The sequence below is a fragment of the Diabrotica undecimpunctata genome, chromosome 3, assembly GCF_040954645.1.
Source record: "Diabrotica undecimpunctata isolate CICGRU chromosome 3, icDiaUnde3, whole genome shotgun sequence".
NCBI lineage: Eukaryota > Metazoa > Arthropoda > Insecta > Coleoptera > Chrysomelidae > Diabrotica > Diabrotica undecimpunctata.
In genome coordinates this window covers 109123813-109142785 of record NC_092805.1, presented here as the reverse complement: position 1 = coordinate 109142785, position 18973 = coordinate 109123813, and the positions used below count along the sequence as shown (strand labels likewise).

The window sequence follows — 18973 nt, the reverse complement described above, 5'->3', positions numbered from 1 at the left end:
ATTGATTAGTCTCCTTATTATTTAAGCTTACTGGTCGAATGAGTTGAAGCGCTGTATTTAGATCCAGTCGCGAGTTCGATCCCAATGAGAGAATATATTTTTTTAATTATTATGTTCTGATTTTTGTCACTTTGGTTTTAAAAATCAAAGAATGGAAAAATTATAATATCTTTTTTAATATTGTTTCGATAATTTTAAACATTATTTAATTTTCCAAACTATTTTATTTATCACTAAATATTTAGTACATATAGTAGTCACGGGCGTGATGAAAGGGACAAATATAATTATTGTTATTTTAAATTTCGTTTATGTATATGTTTATATGAATGGAGATAAATCTCAAAAAAGGTCGATTTTATTTTTAAATTAAGATTTTTTGGCATATATATGATACTAGTGACGTTGTCCATCTGGGAAGAAAGAGTTATTCTTTCACCGAGAGTTAATTTAATAAGATTTTCGCAATTTAGTGGGGATTTTTAAACGGTGCCACAAAGAATAAAAAAAAAATCCAAGGATCTAATGATTTATACAAGTGCTTTCAAATAATATGTATATTAATTTCTCCATGGTCTCATTTAAAAGTATCTTACAAAATGGCGCCAAGACGCTATTAATAAAACTGAGGCATAGTTCAGTTACCTAAAAATTTAGTAATTCAAGTTTTAAGGTTCAGAAAAGAGTTGTTTGGGTTATTTCGTTTTTTCCACGTTAGCATATTGAATAAATTCATTCATTTTCGCTAGAACATATGTTGAATATATTGTAATTATCTTCACAATTTATAAGAACAAACTATATATTAAAATTTTTGACCCTTTTAAATTTTAATTGTTAAGGACTCAATAGCTATTGTCTGTCTGTTTTTCTGCCTTTATGTGCTATAACTATAAAGGAAAAATCCTAAAAACTTGATACTTGATACATAGCTTGGTCCAAGGTCGAAACCTATTAAATTTCTTCTTCTTAATCTTTATAAGCAATTCTCGCCATTCATTGGCGAATTTATACATCTATGGAAGGTTGTCAATCCTTTTTTTACCCGACTGTTCGATACTTCTGGTGACTTACCTCTTGCTATTTTGACAACACTGGTCTCCCCATTCTGCTTATGGGGTTATGCCATTTTAATTTTTTCTATTTATTGTCTATTCGCTTATACACTGTACGGTACATTTTCTTCTAACGTCTTCGCTTCTCTTTCGATCTCTCAGCGTATTTCTGTAACTCTTCTCAGTACTCTCACTCTCACCTCTGCTGTTTCCAGTAGCCGTTGTGTTGTAGCTGTGTCGGGTTTTGTTTCTGAAGCATATGTCATTATTGGTCTTACACTGACTTTATAAATTCTTGACTTCATCTCAGTGTTAATGTGTCTGTTTCGCCATATAGTGTTATTAATTCACCCTGTCAGTCTATTTGCTTTTTATACTTGATTTCTCACTTCTTTGTCCAAGACTCCATAGCTGCACATTAGTAATAATGGTATTTTATTTCCATTACTTTTCATCAAAAAATTGATTCAATCCTTCATTTACTATACTCCTATTACAGGTTAAATGTTGTTTATATACAGCAAACGGTGCACCATATCATCATCATAAGTGGCTCGACAATCCGTTGTGGATCTTGGCCTGCTCACAAAGAAGTCGCCACTCCTGTCGATTCCTGGCAACTTCCCTCCATCTTCTAACCCCTAGAATCTGTAGGTCTTCTTCCACATCATCAATCCATCTCATTCGTGGTCGTCCTCTGCTTCTTGTGCCCTCTGGTTTTGAAAATGTTAATCTCTTCGTGTATTCGTGATCTGACATCCTAGCAATGTGTCCAGCCCATCTAAGTCTCTGCACTTTAACGAATCTCACAATATCTGGATCGGTGTATAACTGATACAGTTCAAAGTTGTATCTTCGACGCCATAGCCCATTTTCATTTACGGCCCCAAAAATCTTTCTAAGAATTTTTCTCTCAAAAATACCAAGAAGTCTTTTATCATTTTGAGATAAGATCCACGTTTCAGCCCCATATATCAAAACTGGTCTTATTAAGGTCCTGTATATATTAAGCTTTAGTGCACGTTTTATATTTTTATTTTTTAAATGTCTCTGGAGGCCGTGAACAGTTCTGTTTGCTATTGCTATGCGTCTTTTTATTTCGTCGCTTGTCGTGTTTGTTGCGTTTACTAGCGATCCAAGATATGTAAATTCTTTGACTTGCTCAAAGGTATGGTTGTTAATTTGAATTCTTTGTTGGATATTTCGAGGGTTTTTAGAAACCAACATGTATTTGGTTTTTTCCTCGTTTACCACAAGTCCTAATTCACTTGCTGCGTCCGCAAGCCTTGTAAAACACTGCACCATGTCTCTCATACTTCTGCCCACTATAACTATATCGTCAGCGAATGCGAGAATTTGCGTCGATCTATTAAAAATAGTTCCATTCATTCTAATATTTAATTGTCTGATTGCCTTTTCCAAGGCAATATTAAAGAGGAGACACGCGTCCCCCTGTCTTAGACCATTATTAATGTCAAAGAACGTAGAGTTTTCTCCTTCAATTCTAACGCATGAGCTTACGTTTTGCATTGTTAATTGGGACAACTTAACTAACTTAGGTGGGATCCCAAAGTCTATCATTGCATTATATAATGCAGTTCTTTTCACACTGTCATAGGCTGCTTTGAAGTCAATGAAGAGATGGTGTGTTTCTATGTTATATTCTAATGACTTTTCTAGAATCTGCCTATGTGCTTGAATTTGATGTGTAGTTGACATTCCAGCAGTAAATCCGCATTGATATTGACCAACAATATCCTTTGTAAAATGTTTAAGTCTTTTAGATAATACGTTGCCGAAGATCTTATACGCAGATGCTAACAGAGTAATGCCTCTATAGTTCTTACATTCCAGTTGATCCCCCTTTTTATGCAATGGACATATTATTCCCTTCAGCCACTCTTCTGGTACCCATTCATTCTGCCATATAAGTACTATTAGTTTATGGATTGCTGCAAAAAGTTGATCACCACCTTTTTTATACATTTCCGAACAGATGTCATCGATTCCTGGGGCTTTATTGTCTTTGAGTTTTAGGATCGCATCTGACACTTCTCTTCTTGTTGGGTCTTCACTGTGTAGTTGACGTTGTATATTTTGTTCATTTTCTATATTGTACTCTCCTTCAATATCGTTTATATTTAGATGTTCGCTGAAATGTTGTGCCCATCTGTTAAGAACTGAGTTTTTATCATGTAGAATTTCACCGTTAGTGTCTTTACAAATTTTTAATCGTGGTTTAAATTCTCGACGGCTAATATTTAAGGATTTGTAGTATTTCCTCGTTTCATTTTTATCGAATAAACTTTGTATCTCACTGAGAGTGTTCTGTTCGTATTCCCTCTTCTTACGTCGATGGATACGTTTTTCCTCTCTTCTAAGACGTCTATACTCTTCTTTTTTTCTCCGTGTACAACCTGCGTCAATGGTTTTTTGATATGCTACGTTCTTTCTATTTGTGGCCATTTCGCACTCATGATCAAACCAATGATTTCTTTTTTCTGACTTGGTTTTGCCCAATATTTCAACGGATTTCTGTAACACAATATCTCGTATATTTGCCCATAGTTGGTTAATATCTTCTTTTTCTTCTAAGTTTTTTGTCCTTATTTGGTCTTCTATTTGCTGTCTGTATACATTTGCAATGTCAGGATCTTTTAGTTTATTAATGTCGATTTTTTCTCTCCTTCTTCCCATCTCCTTTTTTAAATTGGATATTCTCTCTTTAAATCGTGTTTTAACTAGATAATGATCACGGTGCACCATATACCTATATACCTAATTTTGTTTCTCTTTCTGCTCTCTCTTACCTATAGCATCACATATGTAATGAACGCGTGTATAGAAGTACTTCTACCAGCAATCCCACTGGACTGCCACACCCGTTTTTGCCTACGTGTTTTAATTTGAAGTTCCGATGTCGAAAAAAAAAAAAACGGAGCTGAAACAGTTATCCCCTCCACTTTCCTATGTCGATCTTTCGAAAATACCTTCGTTTCGAAGGGCTGTAAGTTTCGAAAAATTTGATTAATTTTATAGCTATAAGTTTCAAGATAGAAAAAGTTTTTTCTATCTTGAAAAAAAATTTTTATTCAAAATTTGTGCAAATTTTACTTCTTAATGTTTATAGACAATGGAAATATGACTTTTTTAAAAATAGTCCCCAACTTCGTTCCTATTGGTCATAAAAGGTTTTTTTTTTAAATGTGAGTTTTTTTACCAGCTATCCAATGGTTATACAAACAAGTCTGTAGCTTTAAAAATATAGAAGTTATTACAAATGTTTTTAAAAAACATACCCCTGTTTCAAACGTTTATTTTGTAAATAATTTCGATGAAAACGCAATATGCATTTAACTTCTGAGATAGTTTAAGTCTTAAAGAATCCTCTGAAATTTGCTAAATGTGTCTAGCATCGTTAATAGAGCAAGTTCAATAGTTTAAATATTTAGCCTCAGAATAAATTAAATAACTTTTAAACTATATGATCGATCCTGGGGAAATTTCGCACAAATTTAAAAGACGGTAATTTCTCGATGTTCAAATGTATTAATAACATTTTATTTTTATAATAAAAAAATTAATAAAATTTATGAATTAGTGCAAAAAACTGCTTTTTTGCAAATATCTCCGTAAATTATTTATCAATTTTAATTTAAATAAGGGGAAAATAAAGATATTCTTGATGTAAAAAATTAAATTGTGACCATAAATTATTGTTTTAAAAAAAACGCAAGGTAAAAATACGAGTACTTTTTCATTCGTCATCTTGTAACCCCCACCTATGTCTTAAAAGCTTCAGATATCTGCGAAAAATTTTGCCGTGAATCGATGATTTTTGTATAACCAGAATGGGCTACATGCCAAATGAAACGACTTGAAGATAATAAAAGTAGAATAAATAAATTTGAACTCATAGGGTTAACTCAATATAATTAACTAAATTAACTAATTTACTCTTTTACTGAATTATGAAGAAAAATAAAAATGTAATTAAATTTATTTAATAGGGTGCGAGTAACGTCCTAGGATCATTTCTATCATGTTTGCCCATGTGTGTATCGTTATCAAGAAGTGTAATACAAGTAACATCAGGCGGTGTTACTCAAATAGTTTCGGTAGTATCTGCCTTGCTTTTGGTTATTGTTTTATTGTGGTGTGCACCATTTTTTGAAACTTTACCAAGGGTAAGTATTATTTTAATTATATTGGTAATTGTTATTACTTTACTTAAAGTGCTATAATAACTCAGAAAATCTGTATTACTTAGTATTCTAAATGGCGATACTTCGTTATGCAGTTTTTTAAAATATTTATTTTTTTAATATACTGAAGCGTCATTACTGTGTATAATTATTATAATTAAATTTTTTTTACGTATTTTACACTATACCATTGTGAAGTAGTGAGGGTGCCGCATCACTCCAAAATAGTATAAATTCTTTATGTATATCCTATAGTGAGGGACAAGATCTATGCGAAATTTATCGGAGAAAGTGTTGAATTTCGAATTATTAATTTGTGTACTTAAATGTTTTTACCAATTGATCGAAATACTGATTATTTTTAAAGTAAACTACCTCATAATATAGTATTTAGAAAAATTTACCTTCACCTTTTTTCAAAATTAAGACTGATAAAATAAAATATTTTTTCAGTGACGAAAATTTTTATTTTAATATAAATATAGTATACAGTAAGGTCCTAAAGTAACGGATAAATGTAATTTTTACGTAATAAAAAAGTGATGAAAACTACTGAACCAGGTCGATTTTTACACACAAAAATATACAATATATAAATGTTGTTGTTATTATTGTTGTTATATACATAAATGTTGTTGTTATATACAATATATAAATTATCAGTAAATATTTTTCACCGTCCTAATTCGAATTAACAAAAAACCAATACATTTTTTTTCACACTTTATTGGCATTAATACCTAACTTAAAAGATTTAGATGTAGCAGCTAACTTCATGCTGTGAATATGCGCATACTTCATACTGTGAATTTTATAAAAATTCACTCTCATCAATTTTTCCCAATCGCGCCTAAAGAAGTATAACTTCAAAAATAGTTTTTATTTACTTACACATGCGATGCCACAAAAAGTTACCCATTGGTTTTTTTACTATTATAAATTAAATGGTATACTAGCCAGTTCGGAAATTCACATTCATTTGCGATCTTCCAGTTAACAGTTATTCCAACTCATCGTCATTATCGTTCTCTTCATCACTCTCAGCCAAATTAATAATAATTTTCTTCAAGGCTGGGACATTTTTCATGTAATCTTTTTCAATCTTTTTTACATGTTCTATTGCATTTTGCCAGTTTTGAGCACTGATATTTTTGAACTCTGTTTTTATTAGTTCGACAACACTTTGGGTATCTTTTGGAGATGTGTTATTCCTCCGGACATGGTTTTTTAACTGAGTCCATAGCAATTCTATGGGATTCAACACACAGTAATATGGAGGTAGAGGTAATCTTAAAACCATATGTCCATTGTTAGTGGCTAATTTATCTACAATATGTTCTTTAGTTACGACTTTTGTATGAAAAACCTGGACTAGTTGATCTTTGGTTTAATGATCCTCAAAATATAGGTCTTCGGATATTAAAAATTATTGAATTTCATCCTTCCTACTCTGTTTGGTTGAAATTTTTTTAGTGTATCTGGAGTGATATGATGCATTGTCCATAACAATCACGCTATTTTCTTTTAAATTTGGGAGTAATGTATTCTCAAACCACGATTCAAAAAGCGTCCCTCCGAAGTCTTGGTGGTAGTCTAGAGAACTGTCTTTAATACTTTTGGAACTCAACAATAACGTATCGTTCACGCATCCATGTTGCCCTCCGCAATGTAATATGCAAATTCGCTTGCCTCTAGAATGGGGCCTTGTCCAGGCTTTATCTATCGTTTCGTGAGAATCAAACCAAGTCTCGTCCAGATAATAAATTTCTTGACACTCACTGCGGTATTGTGAAATTTTTTCGATATATTCATTCCTCCACTTTATTAGGCGGCTACTTTCCATTATGGTTTGTCTTATTGACAGTTGTATATTTAAAACCATTTTTGGTCAAAAATTTTCCCAACGTTTTTGTGGAACAATCATCAACAATATGTTTTTCTTTTAATTTTGCCATGATATTGTTTAGGTTAGGCATAACTTTAGCTGCATACATATTATATATTGTTTCACTAATAGGTTTCAAGAGGTGAGGTTGAATTTTTTTAGAGCTTCCCAAATCCTTTCTTGTTGTTCTACTTTTCGAACCTGTCTTTATTAAACGGTACACTGTTGCACAAGAAATTTTTGTTAAAACCGCCGTTTGCTTAACAGCTTCATATTTGGTCATTTTTTTTAAAAGTCCTTCAAATATATCTAACATCATATTTTGCTCAGCTACACACAAATTCTTCCTTTGCTGAGTACTTGCCCCCGCACTTTCATCTTCATCTTCTAAATTATCCGTAGGTTCATTTTTGTCAGATAAACGCACATCTCTATCCCATGCCTGCCACATATTTTTCTTTGATAAATACTGAATATATCACAACACTTTTTTTTCAACAAATTCTGGCTGAAAGAACCACAAAATATACTGCTTAAGAATGACTAATTCCGTACTTAGCCATTACCGGAAATATAAAATTGTTTGGAAATTTGTATTTAGGTCAACCGCAAGAATTTATGTTAATTATTTTTAAATGTTATGAACAAAGACGTCATATGTTTGATAACATTTCTCAAAAATATTTAATGACGATGATTTGGAATAAGTTTTACTTCTTTTTGTGTATATCAATATAATTAGTGTTCATTGACGAATCCACAAAACAAAATATCTACTTATTTTCGTAACTGAACAATATTTTATTTTGCCAGTCCTAAGTTTAGGAAAAATATGATAGCAAGTATTTTTTTAATAGTATATTGCGAGATTGTTTACTGCTAAAAACCATTGTTCCGATCAATTTGTAAAAACATTTAAACAAACTAATAATTTAAAATTCAACACTGCACCGCTAATTTTATTTGAATGTGGATAAAGGTTAGTACAACTCTGTAATGTCTCTCTAGGGGTCTGTGTTATAATAGGTATCAAGAGCAGATTATCAGCAGGTTGGTTTTTAAAATTTCGCATAGATCTTGTCCCTCACTATAACAAAGGAGTCACGTACTATGCTTGTCAAATTTAATGTGATACTTGGCCGATTTAAAATTAGGCTTCACCCACGATGCGCATTCGACCACAATACAATTCGTCCTTATTATTTCTTGGCCCTTCGAAGTGCAAGGTACTTGTATAGTCTGCGACAAAGTTTTTTTTATTTTACTTATATTTAAAGTTACTGTGTGTTGAAGAAATACCGTATTACAATAGATTTGACTTTTTAAGTAATTATTGTTAAGTATTTTAAATTATAAACATGGATTTTCATTCAAAATTAGAAGGCAAAGTCTTGTCTGGACAAACGAGAAAGGTAATAGCAAATGTAATTATTTTTATGCAGAGAGAAGCGATGCAAAATCCGCAGGTTAAAGATTTTAAAAAAGTTCAAGAGCGTGCTTCCTTAGCAACGGGAGTAAGTATAGCAACTATAAAACGGATCTCTCGTGAAATGAAAAATATAGAAGAAGGTGCTTCTACATCATTTCGACGCCTAACAAAAGAATGAGATCTACCCCAAAATCTAACTTGGACGATTTTGACAAAGGTTTACTTCGGCGTATAATAATAAATTATTATGTCACGGAAAAACGAATTCCTACATTGCGACATATAACAAAAAAAAAATAATGAAGACAATATTTATACAGGGTCGCATGAAACTTTAAGAAAAGTGATGAGAGATATAGGATTTCGATGGAAGAAAGCGAAGAATAACAGGAAAATCCTAATGAAAAAACCCGATATACAAGTGCTCTGGAGGAAGTTTCTCAGAAATATTAAACAATATAGGGAAGAAAATCGGCCCATAATTTACATGGATGAAACTTATATTCATTCCTCTCATACCCATGACAGATACTGGGGAGACAATATCACCGAAGGTTTGCACAAGCCAAGCCAGTGTCCAACGGGCAAAAGCTGTAACTTATTGTTCACGCCGGCGGCCAAATGGGGTTCATAAAAAACGCATGTTTGACATTTAAATCTGGTACGAAGTCTGGAGATTATCATAGCGAAATTAACTATAATAATTATAAAAAATGGATTCATGAAAACTTATTCCTAATATACCAGCCCGTAGTGTATTGGTTATAGACAATGCATCATACCACAATGTCTAAGTGCAAAAATATCCCACTATGGGGTGTAGAAAAGACGAAATGAAGGAATGGTTAAGACAAAAGAACATTTCTTTTTCAGACGAAATGATAAAAGCAGAATTATTAAATCTAATAAAAATTTACAAACCCAGAAATAAAACTTATGAAATGGATCAAATTATGAACAATGCAGGTAACTCTGTCTTAAGACTACCTCCCTACCACCTGGACTTAAATCACATGCTATTTCTTATGAGCGTTATTATATGGAAAAGGAACCATCTCTAGACTTAATTGTAGACGATTTAATAATAAATTTACAGGAAGATAGTGACACTGATAATGTGGATTTTCTAGAAAATAGTAGTTCGGAGACAGAAGACGAACTTTAATTTTAATCGTGTCTTTTGTGGTGAGTTATAAATTCACAACTTAGTCACTATTTGAGATATATTTTATACGATATATTTCTATAAAATCTCCTTACAAAAATAAAATATTCAAGAAAGTTAATAAAGTTATACAGTTTAGTACCTAAATACCGGATGTTGACAGCCATCCCAACGGGGCTGGTATTATTCTATTGTAAAGAAATAAACAACAGATTAAAATATTTATGACTTACTAAAATGCTAAAATGCCGAAGAACCGAAGAATAAAAGTATATGACTATAATATAAAATATTACGACAACTCTAGTATAAAAATTAAGTAATAAATGTTTCGTTGGTATGTTCCAGGTATAAGATTAACTACCGTTCTTTTATTCTTATACAGTTTACTGTAACGCAAATGTAAAGCTTTCACCTCTGCCAATATTCCTCTTATAAAATTACAGAACGAGACATTTATAGAAGTGTTCGAAAAAACTGTTGCTTCAACATGACTGAATGGTCAATATTAATGAGTCAAATAAAATATAATTATAAGAATTTTTTTACCAAGTAACAAAAACAAAATATTTTGTATTTTGGAAAAAATTTCCGAAGGAAAAATTGAAATGTCAAAATAACATACAATATAGACATATCATAGAAGTTCCATTAATAAATAAGGTCATTCTCTGTAAACTTGTAGTATGGAGTGTACCAACGAGGTGAAGAGAGCGAGCGCATTATGTATCTCTTTTCCTCCGAATGCGTTCTCACTTTATTTTCTACGCAAGTGGACAAATTTGTCAAGTATCACCTTAAATTTGACAAGCTGTACTAAGGCGGCACCAACACACTGGATACTTTTTAAATTTCCAACATCTGACTAACTTCCACCGAGCATCTTACATAATTTTAAGAAAATAGTTAAGGTTTTCTTCAAACTTTGTTACTTTTCAAATCTTTGGAAATTCGTCAATACTGTTATGCTTTTAAAATAAGACCACCGGTTTAGACTCGTAAACGACGACTTCTATTATTAATTATATATATATATATATATATATATATATATATATATATATATATATATATATATATATATATATCAAGCTACAGGATGATCTTAAAAAAGATATTTGCAGAATTTATAAAAATTACCAATCTTCTTCTTTTTCTATTGCCTATCCATTTCGGATATTGGCGACCATCATGGTAATCTGAATTTTGCAAACTGCGGCTCTGAAAAGATTTGTGGTTGTTGTGTTGAAACACGTACGTAGATTTTTCAGCCAGCAAATTCTTCGCCTTACTGGTCCTCGTTTTCCTTCTACTTTTCCTTGTAGAATTAATTGCAGCAAGCCATATCTTTCACTGTTCCTCATGATATGACCGAGGTATTCAATTTTGGCTGTTTTTATTGTAGTTAACAACTCGTTTCCTTTTTGTATTCTTAATAAAACGTCCTTGTTAGTAACGTGGTCGTTATAGGATATCTTCATTCTACGATAAAGCCACATTCCAAAAGCCTCAATTTTCTTACAGGTAGCATCTGAGAGTCCACGACTCAACTCCGACTTAACTCCGTACAACAGTAAAACTACCTATTTACAATTTGGATTCCGAGAAGGCCCCTTCAAAATAAACATGTTGAATGAAATTATCACATATAGTTGAAAACTGCTGCACGAAACATTTATGCGGATGAGTAGATAAACCATCTTCTCAGGCTTTTCAGCCACGACTTCTGCCGTCTTCCTACTAATCTTTTGGCCTGTACTTTACCTTTCAATATGATTCGGAGTAATTCATCTCTCTTTTTTATGTATATATATTTGGTATTCAATACATGTTGTATTCATCCTATATGTCTGAACAAATTCCCCTTCGTTGGCTCAGTGAAGATGTTCGTTCTGTTGTAATGGAAACACCAAATAATAGTAGCAGAGTTTATTGTTGAGACGTACACTATGGGTGTAGACCCGGGATTACTTTGAGTAGAGACTGATGAAGTTGATCGTTGAAGACTATATGTTCGTTGAGTGAATATTGATTGAATTCTTCTCTAGTCAAGAGATATTAGTTTTATATAAATTCTATTTGGGTCAATATTTTTCGCGTACCTAGCGTGATATGTGTATTTAATTTATGTAAATTGTTTAACTTTGTCAGTACTTTTGACTGATGTCCAAATTATTATTTATAATTGACCAAATGTGTATGTAACCTAATTAACTACGTGTGTGTATTTAATAACAAATAGATTCATTCTGTCTACTGGGTGATAAAATTATACTGTCCAATTTCGGATATGAATTATGAAGATTTGATATTGGACATACTGCGGAATCGGGCAATCTGGCCCAAGTGTCAATACTCAAAGTTTACATATAAGTATTACATAACATAGTAAAATTCAAACATGATAAATTATAAATAGTTTAAGAATAATCAATAATCTTCCAACCGTACCCTAGCTATTAATGTCCGACTCTATCTCTAGATTAAAATTAGGGCAATTGGATGAAAATGTGGAAAGTGGGATGTCAACTTGGGAAGTCGACCGTACATTGTTGTGCCGATTACTAACTAATACAGGTACTTCCTGTTCGTTAGTCTGAGTTTGTGGATTCCCTGAACGACATAGTCGTGCAACAGGACGGTACTTCCATAACGTGAGTATCCCAATTATTACCATTATAGTAATGATCCCGGTGGCCACAAAATAATGCCAATTAGATTCGTGAATCGATCGCCACTGCGTATGCGTCATTTCTTGTTCCAGACTCTCCTCCTCAAGTAACACATGACGTAGCTCTCCTCCTGGTATGTCAAGGTAGGTGTTTAGAGGCGTGTTAAACTTGCGGGGTGTCCTCGCCACCAGTTGGGCCACGGGAGGGATTGGCGACTTCAGGTAACTCGTCACTGCTCTGTCCACCCCACTGCTAGTGGGGAGTAATGTAATATTTTTCGTTTGGGCGATACATTTGGGTGAATTCTTTCGCTCCGATTTCCATCGCAAATAATGGATATGTGTATCGTGACTGGCGTGATAACTAGCCAGAGGTGGGGAGTACCCATCTTACTCCATTGAGCTGTCTGTATTGTCCTGGCTACCACTGGACATGTGCTATTCTTAGATCGCTCATAAATTTCTTCTAGTATGCAGTTTGGTTGGGTATCCATGTTTCTTATAGCCGTTGGTGAGCACGCTATCTGCGCCTTTGTCAACAGTAAGCACCTTTCTCTATCTTCCGTGGTCAATTCGAAGTAGTGCAGTGTGTTATAATCTACGACCAGTAGATTCCTTGGGGCGACAAATGTGCGCAACACCGACCCCTCAACGTTAAGTGGTATGGCCGTGACTTTGAGCATGCTGTACTTATTTTTCCCTGTCTTTCCTCTTTAGATGATTTATTCTCTCTACTTCTCCAATATCTGTAGCGTCCAGTTCCTCATTTACTGCTGCTTCAATCATTAGTGTATTCACCTTTTCCATGTATTCTCTTAACTCTGACTGCAATTCTTCATCCTCCTGCAAGTCTTGTTCATTTTCTGGCCGTAATAATTCCTCGATTCTTTGTTTTCTTATCTGTATCTCCTTTACTTTCGGTGCTTTTCCTCTTTTCAGCACCCTTCCATATTCTTCCAACAGGGTTTTCCCCTCAATGTATGTCTTAAATACCTGATCATAGTATTTTGTTTCAAAATATTTTTCTTTCGTTATACCCCCTTCTAGCAGCTTTTCGTGGTTATTTAAAAATTTTGCCCAATATTCTTCTAATTTTTCCTGTCTATCCCGGATGTATTGTTGATTTTTCCGAGATTGGGAATCCTTTTTTGTATTTGAAACGAGTTTCACTATTTCTGTTCCTATTTCCGCTTGCTTAACGTATAGACTCTCCATGATTATTTTAAAAATTTTTACATTCAGCGGTAAATATATTAGACAATACTAAATGTACGTTATGTATTAAATAAGTATACCTGTATTATAACACTTTCTTTTCTATCGGAATGTGCAATTTAGCGAAATATGAGTTTGACCTTGCCTGCTGTGCTATTCTTTGCATTGAGGTAGGTCAAGATGTAATCCACACACTCTTATAATGATATATATACATATATATATATATATATATATATATATATATATATATATATATATATATATATATATATATATATATTGTTATCAAAATAAATGAAATTATTTGCTACGTAATTATTTTAATTTTTCGAAATAAAATATTTAATTGTAATTAAAAGCAAGCTATATGTATGAACGTTTCTTTTTTCAAATTGTCATACAAAATTACTGTTTAGTTAATTATAGTTGTGAATGACGTTTATTTTTGTTTTATCAATTCTCTGTATTATTTAAATGGTATGCATTCTAAAGTACATTATTATACGATTGATAGAGTGGAGATTGTTGTTCTAAATTGTTAAATTGTAATAAAAAAAAAAACTTGTTAAATTGTAAGATTGTAAAAGTTGGAAGATTTTGTAATTATTCAAAAACTTACGGTTTTTTGTGTTCTTAGACGTTGAGGATCCCTCGCTTCTGGTGGGGTCTGCAATCGGTCCTGTCCTTTGGCTGCTCTGCGGCTCTAGTATGGCTCTTGGCTTTGGTACTGCTCTCGGCTCTAATATGGCTCTCGGCTTTGGTACTGCTCTCGGCTCTAGTATGGCTCTCGGCTTTGGTACTGCTCTCGGCTCTAGTCTGGCTCTCGGCTTTGGTACTGCTCTCGGCTCTGGTACCGCTCTCGGCTCTAGTATGGCTCTCGGCTTTGGTACCGCTCTCGGCTCTAGTCTGGCTCTCGGCTTTGGTACCGCTCTCGGCTCTAGTATGGCTCTCGGCTCTAGTATGGCTCTTGGCTTTGGTACTGCTCTCGTTCTCCCGGGTCTAGTGGTCTCTCTCTGCTACTGAGGGTGTTGCTGGCGTGGACTGTATAGGCTCTCTCAAACTTCCTTGAAGTATTCTGTTTCTCGATAGGACCATGAACAAATTCCCTTCGTTGGCTCAGTGAAGATGTTCGTTCTGTTGTGATGGAAACACCAAATAATAGTAGCAGAGTTTATTGTTGAGACGTACACTATGGGTGTAGACCCGGGATTACTTTGAGTAGAGACTGATGAAGTTGATCGTTGAAGACTATATGTTCGTTGAGTGAATATTGATTGAATTCGTCTCTAGTCAAGAGATATTTGTTTTATATAAATTCTATTTGGGTCAATATTTTTCGCGTACCTAGCGTGATATGTGTATTTAATTTATGTAAATTGTTTAACTTTGTCAGTACTTTTGACTGATGTCCAAATTATTATTTATAATTGACCAAATGTGTATGTAACCTAATTAACTACGTGTGTGTATTTAATAACAAATAGATTCATTCTGTCTACTGGGTGATAAAATTATACTGTCCAATTTCGGATATGAATTATGAAGATTTGATATTGGACAATGTCATATACCTATATGTTGTTTTCAATATCCGAATTTGACCATTGGCCGAAATTTATACCCACAACGCGTTGTGAAGTTCGTTTATTTCTCACATCGCATTTCGGGTATTTTTGACGTGCACAGAACGCCTTGTGGATAAATTACAATGACTCACAATGCGAAACTACGAAGGGCGTCGGAAACACACGACGAATTTCGCTTTATGGCTAATATAAAAAACCCACATTATCCACTTACCGGTAACAAGGGTTTTCTTCAGTGTAGTTTCTGATAATTTCTAATACAATGGGCGAATCAATCGAAAACATTAAAAAGGAATTCGAGGATGGTTTGAATAAACTTTACGTCGAGTAAAGTATTAGGTCTACGCTACTTTTAGAAGACGACTATAAAAAAATAATTTATGAGGTTAAAGAAGCACAAGAATTGCAAAGATTCGGCAAAGGACTATTATCTAAACATTGTCGAAGACTCAATCGATATGAATTATTAAACATTGGAGAAAATGAACATCTGATAGCCAAAAAACACGCTAACGAAGAGGAAATAAAATTTTTTGTTCGTCGTGAGAAATTATTTGATATTGGGCATACAGCCCATATAAATATAGGACATAAAAGAGAAAGGTAGGTACATATTTCCGTTTTTTTTAACTATGCGTTAGGCACAGTCGTTAGGTACCTCTCTCTCTCTCTGGCAAGTTCTTGTCAAAAGTCTTTAAACAATTTTTTTATTGTTTATAGGAATGGAGCATGAGTTAAAGAAAAAATACGTAAATATAACCCGAGAAATTATAAACTTATACCTTAGTAAATGCAAGTTACGTAAGTTGAAGAAAAAAATTCCAAACACAGGCTTGGTTGTCAAGCCTATAATTTCTAAATATATGAACTGTAGATGTCAGGTAATTATAACGAGGTAGTCATTTTTAGATATGAAAAAATAATATTAATCATATTGAAGGTTGACCTGATAGATATGCAAACAGAGCCCGATGATCCATATAAATTTATCCATATAATTTTAAATTACCAGGATCATTTGACTCAATTTTTGTTTTTGAGACCATTGAAAACCCAAACAGCACTTGAAGTGGCTGACCACTTGGTTGATATTTTTTGTCTAGTAGGTGCTCAATATATCTTGCAAAGTAATAACGGCCGTGAGTTTGCCAACTCGGTTATTGTAGAACTAACTACTATGTGGCCTGGTCTGAAAATAGTTCACGGTCGACCAAGTCACTCACAAAGTCAAGGCTCTGTGGAGAGGGCTAATCAAGATGACCGGGATATTTTGATTACCTGGGTAAACGATAATAATAATACAAAATGGTCTGAAGGGTTGAGATTTATACAGTCCAAGAAAAATAAATCTTTTCATAGAGGAATTGGTAGGAGCCCTTATGAGGCCATGTTTGGCAGTAGACAAACAAGTGGTTTAGAAGATGCAGACCTTCCGAAAGATGTCCTTGATAAATAACAAAATGAAGAAGACTTGGAAGAATTAATAAATAGCATGGAAAACTAACATGATGATGATTATCTAAAAAAAAGGAGAAGAAAGCAATAGTATAGAACCCTGCCAAGAGAATTTAGAGAATCAAGACAAATATATGAATAAATCTTTAGAAATCCTGGACAATAATAACCTGATTAAAAATAATGAAGATGCACAAAATATACAAGAAGGCAAAGTTGACAGCAATTTCAATGATCAGTTAACCCACAGAAGTAAGAGAATATTGAATGAGAGAGAAGAATCACATAAAATGATGAGAGTTCAGGCATCAAAGATGATATGTGAGTCATATAAAAGATTTGCTTCCTTAAAAAAGAGACTAATGTTTTGATTTGAGTGCCGGATGTTGATAGAGGTCGATTAACTCCAAGAAATGTATTAGCCATTGTTTCTGAAATTAATAATGATGGCTTGTACAAACTCAGTACTGAGAATAGACCACTGGGTAGATTATTTTCAAGAAATGAAATCCTTCAAACCGATTCTCAATTTATGTTTGAATCATGTTTTAAATCAAATGATATTAGTGGTAAAAAAAACCCTTGCGAGCTGCAGCAAATAGGTCATCCAAAGGTCCTGGTCAAGGTTTTGTCAGATACAACTGTAAAAGGTTTTGTGGTGACAGTAAATGTTCCTGTAAACAAAGGAACAAACAATGTAATTCAAAGTGTCATGTCTCGCCAACATAAAAAAATAAATGAAGAAATTTGGTAATTAAAAATTTTTGTGTGTAAAACTTATTTTTATCTGCATTTTTTAAATAAAATTAGAAGTTTCGCTTTGTGGGTATTTGTAATACTTTTAACGCGATAAATCGTCGTGTGTGTCCAACGGTCTTCGTAGTTTCGTATTGTGGGCCTTCGCATTATATCCACAACGAGTTCTGTGCCCATCAAAAATACCCGAAACGAGATGTGAGAAATAAACGAAATTCACAACTCGTTGTGGGTATAAATTTCGGTCAATGACCGAACTCGGTTATTGAGTACAACATATACATCTCAAACTGAAAGGCATCTATTGTTTTTTTCTGTTTTTGACTCTATTGTCAAACTTTCACAGCGTCAAGTCAGAGAAAACGTAACATCTGATCATTCGGATTCTGAGCTTTAGTCTAAGGTCTGATCTTATAAAAAAAGTTTTTATGTTCATTAGTGTTTTCCTCACTTGTTTGATTCATGATAGAATTTCTTCTTTTCTTTTTTTTTGTTACACTTGCTGTTGATATTAAATTAGATCCAATATAACCAATATAACGTATTTCCAAATAAAATTGTGGTTTATTCGTATTGGTAGGGATTCGATGCCCATTTTCACCATTTATTACTAACAAGCTAATTTTTGCCAACACCAACTAGCTAGCAACAAGCTAACACCAACAAAATGGCACGAAAGTGTAATAATCCCCATCCATAAAAGGGTAACCAAGTGCTCTAATTATAGAGGTATCTCCCTACTTAATACGGCATATAAAATCTTATCGAACATCCTATTAAGTAGGCTGACACCGATTGTAGAAAATTGCATGGGGGAATACCAAGCCGGCTTCAGAAAACATAGATCGACCATAGATCAGATCTTTACGCTAAGACAGCTACTTGAAAAAGGATGGGAATTCAATAGAACTATCCATAATCCCTTTATAGATTTCCGGCAAGCGTACGACAGCATTAAAAGGGATTTCCAAAAAAACTTATCCAGCTTGTTAAGTTATGTGCAAGTAGCTGTAGATCCAGAGTACGGATAGCTAACAAACTCTCAAAATCTTTCGAAATAAGCAGTGACCTGAAACAAGGAGATGCGCTGTCACCTTTTCTCTTTAATATCATTCTGAAGAAAGTAGTAAGAGCAGCACAACTTAAAACAGAATTACTGACAGTAAATGGACCAAAATTACTACTAGTATACGCAGATGACATTGATATTGTGGGAAACACAGTCACCAATGTAAAGGAGACATTTAATAAATTGGACGTAGAGGCAAAGAAAACTGGTTTAAGGGTAAACGAAGAGAAAACCGAATACATGTGCATCAACAGACAAAAGAGACAATATAGAATAGGGCAAAATGTTATAATAGACTTATACAACTTTGAAAGAGTGGAGAGTTTTAAATATTTCGGAGCAATAATCACTGCAGATAACGATATCGCGGAAGAGATTAAAGTAAGAATTCAGGCAGCAAACAGATGTATGTACAGCGTCCACAATACTATTAAATCTAAAAGCCTAACACAAACATCAAAGATTAGAATATATAAAAC

The 18973-nt window shown here is 33.4% G+C and overlaps 1 protein-coding gene across 3 annotated transcripts in view; it reads left to right on the top strand.

Annotated features, from left to right (window-relative positions):
- LOC140437212 (prestin-like) overlaps positions 1-18973 on the top strand; it is a 107184-nt gene that overhangs the window by 45574 nt on the left and 42637 nt on the right. For all 3 annotated transcript variants that reach the window (XM_072526588.1, XM_072526587.1, XM_072526589.1), the window contains one exon: positions 5066-5242. In XM_072526588.1, coding sequence (XP_072382689.1) covers positions 5066-5242 — 177 coding nt within the window. The remainder of the gene's footprint in view (positions 1-5065; positions 5243-18973) is intronic.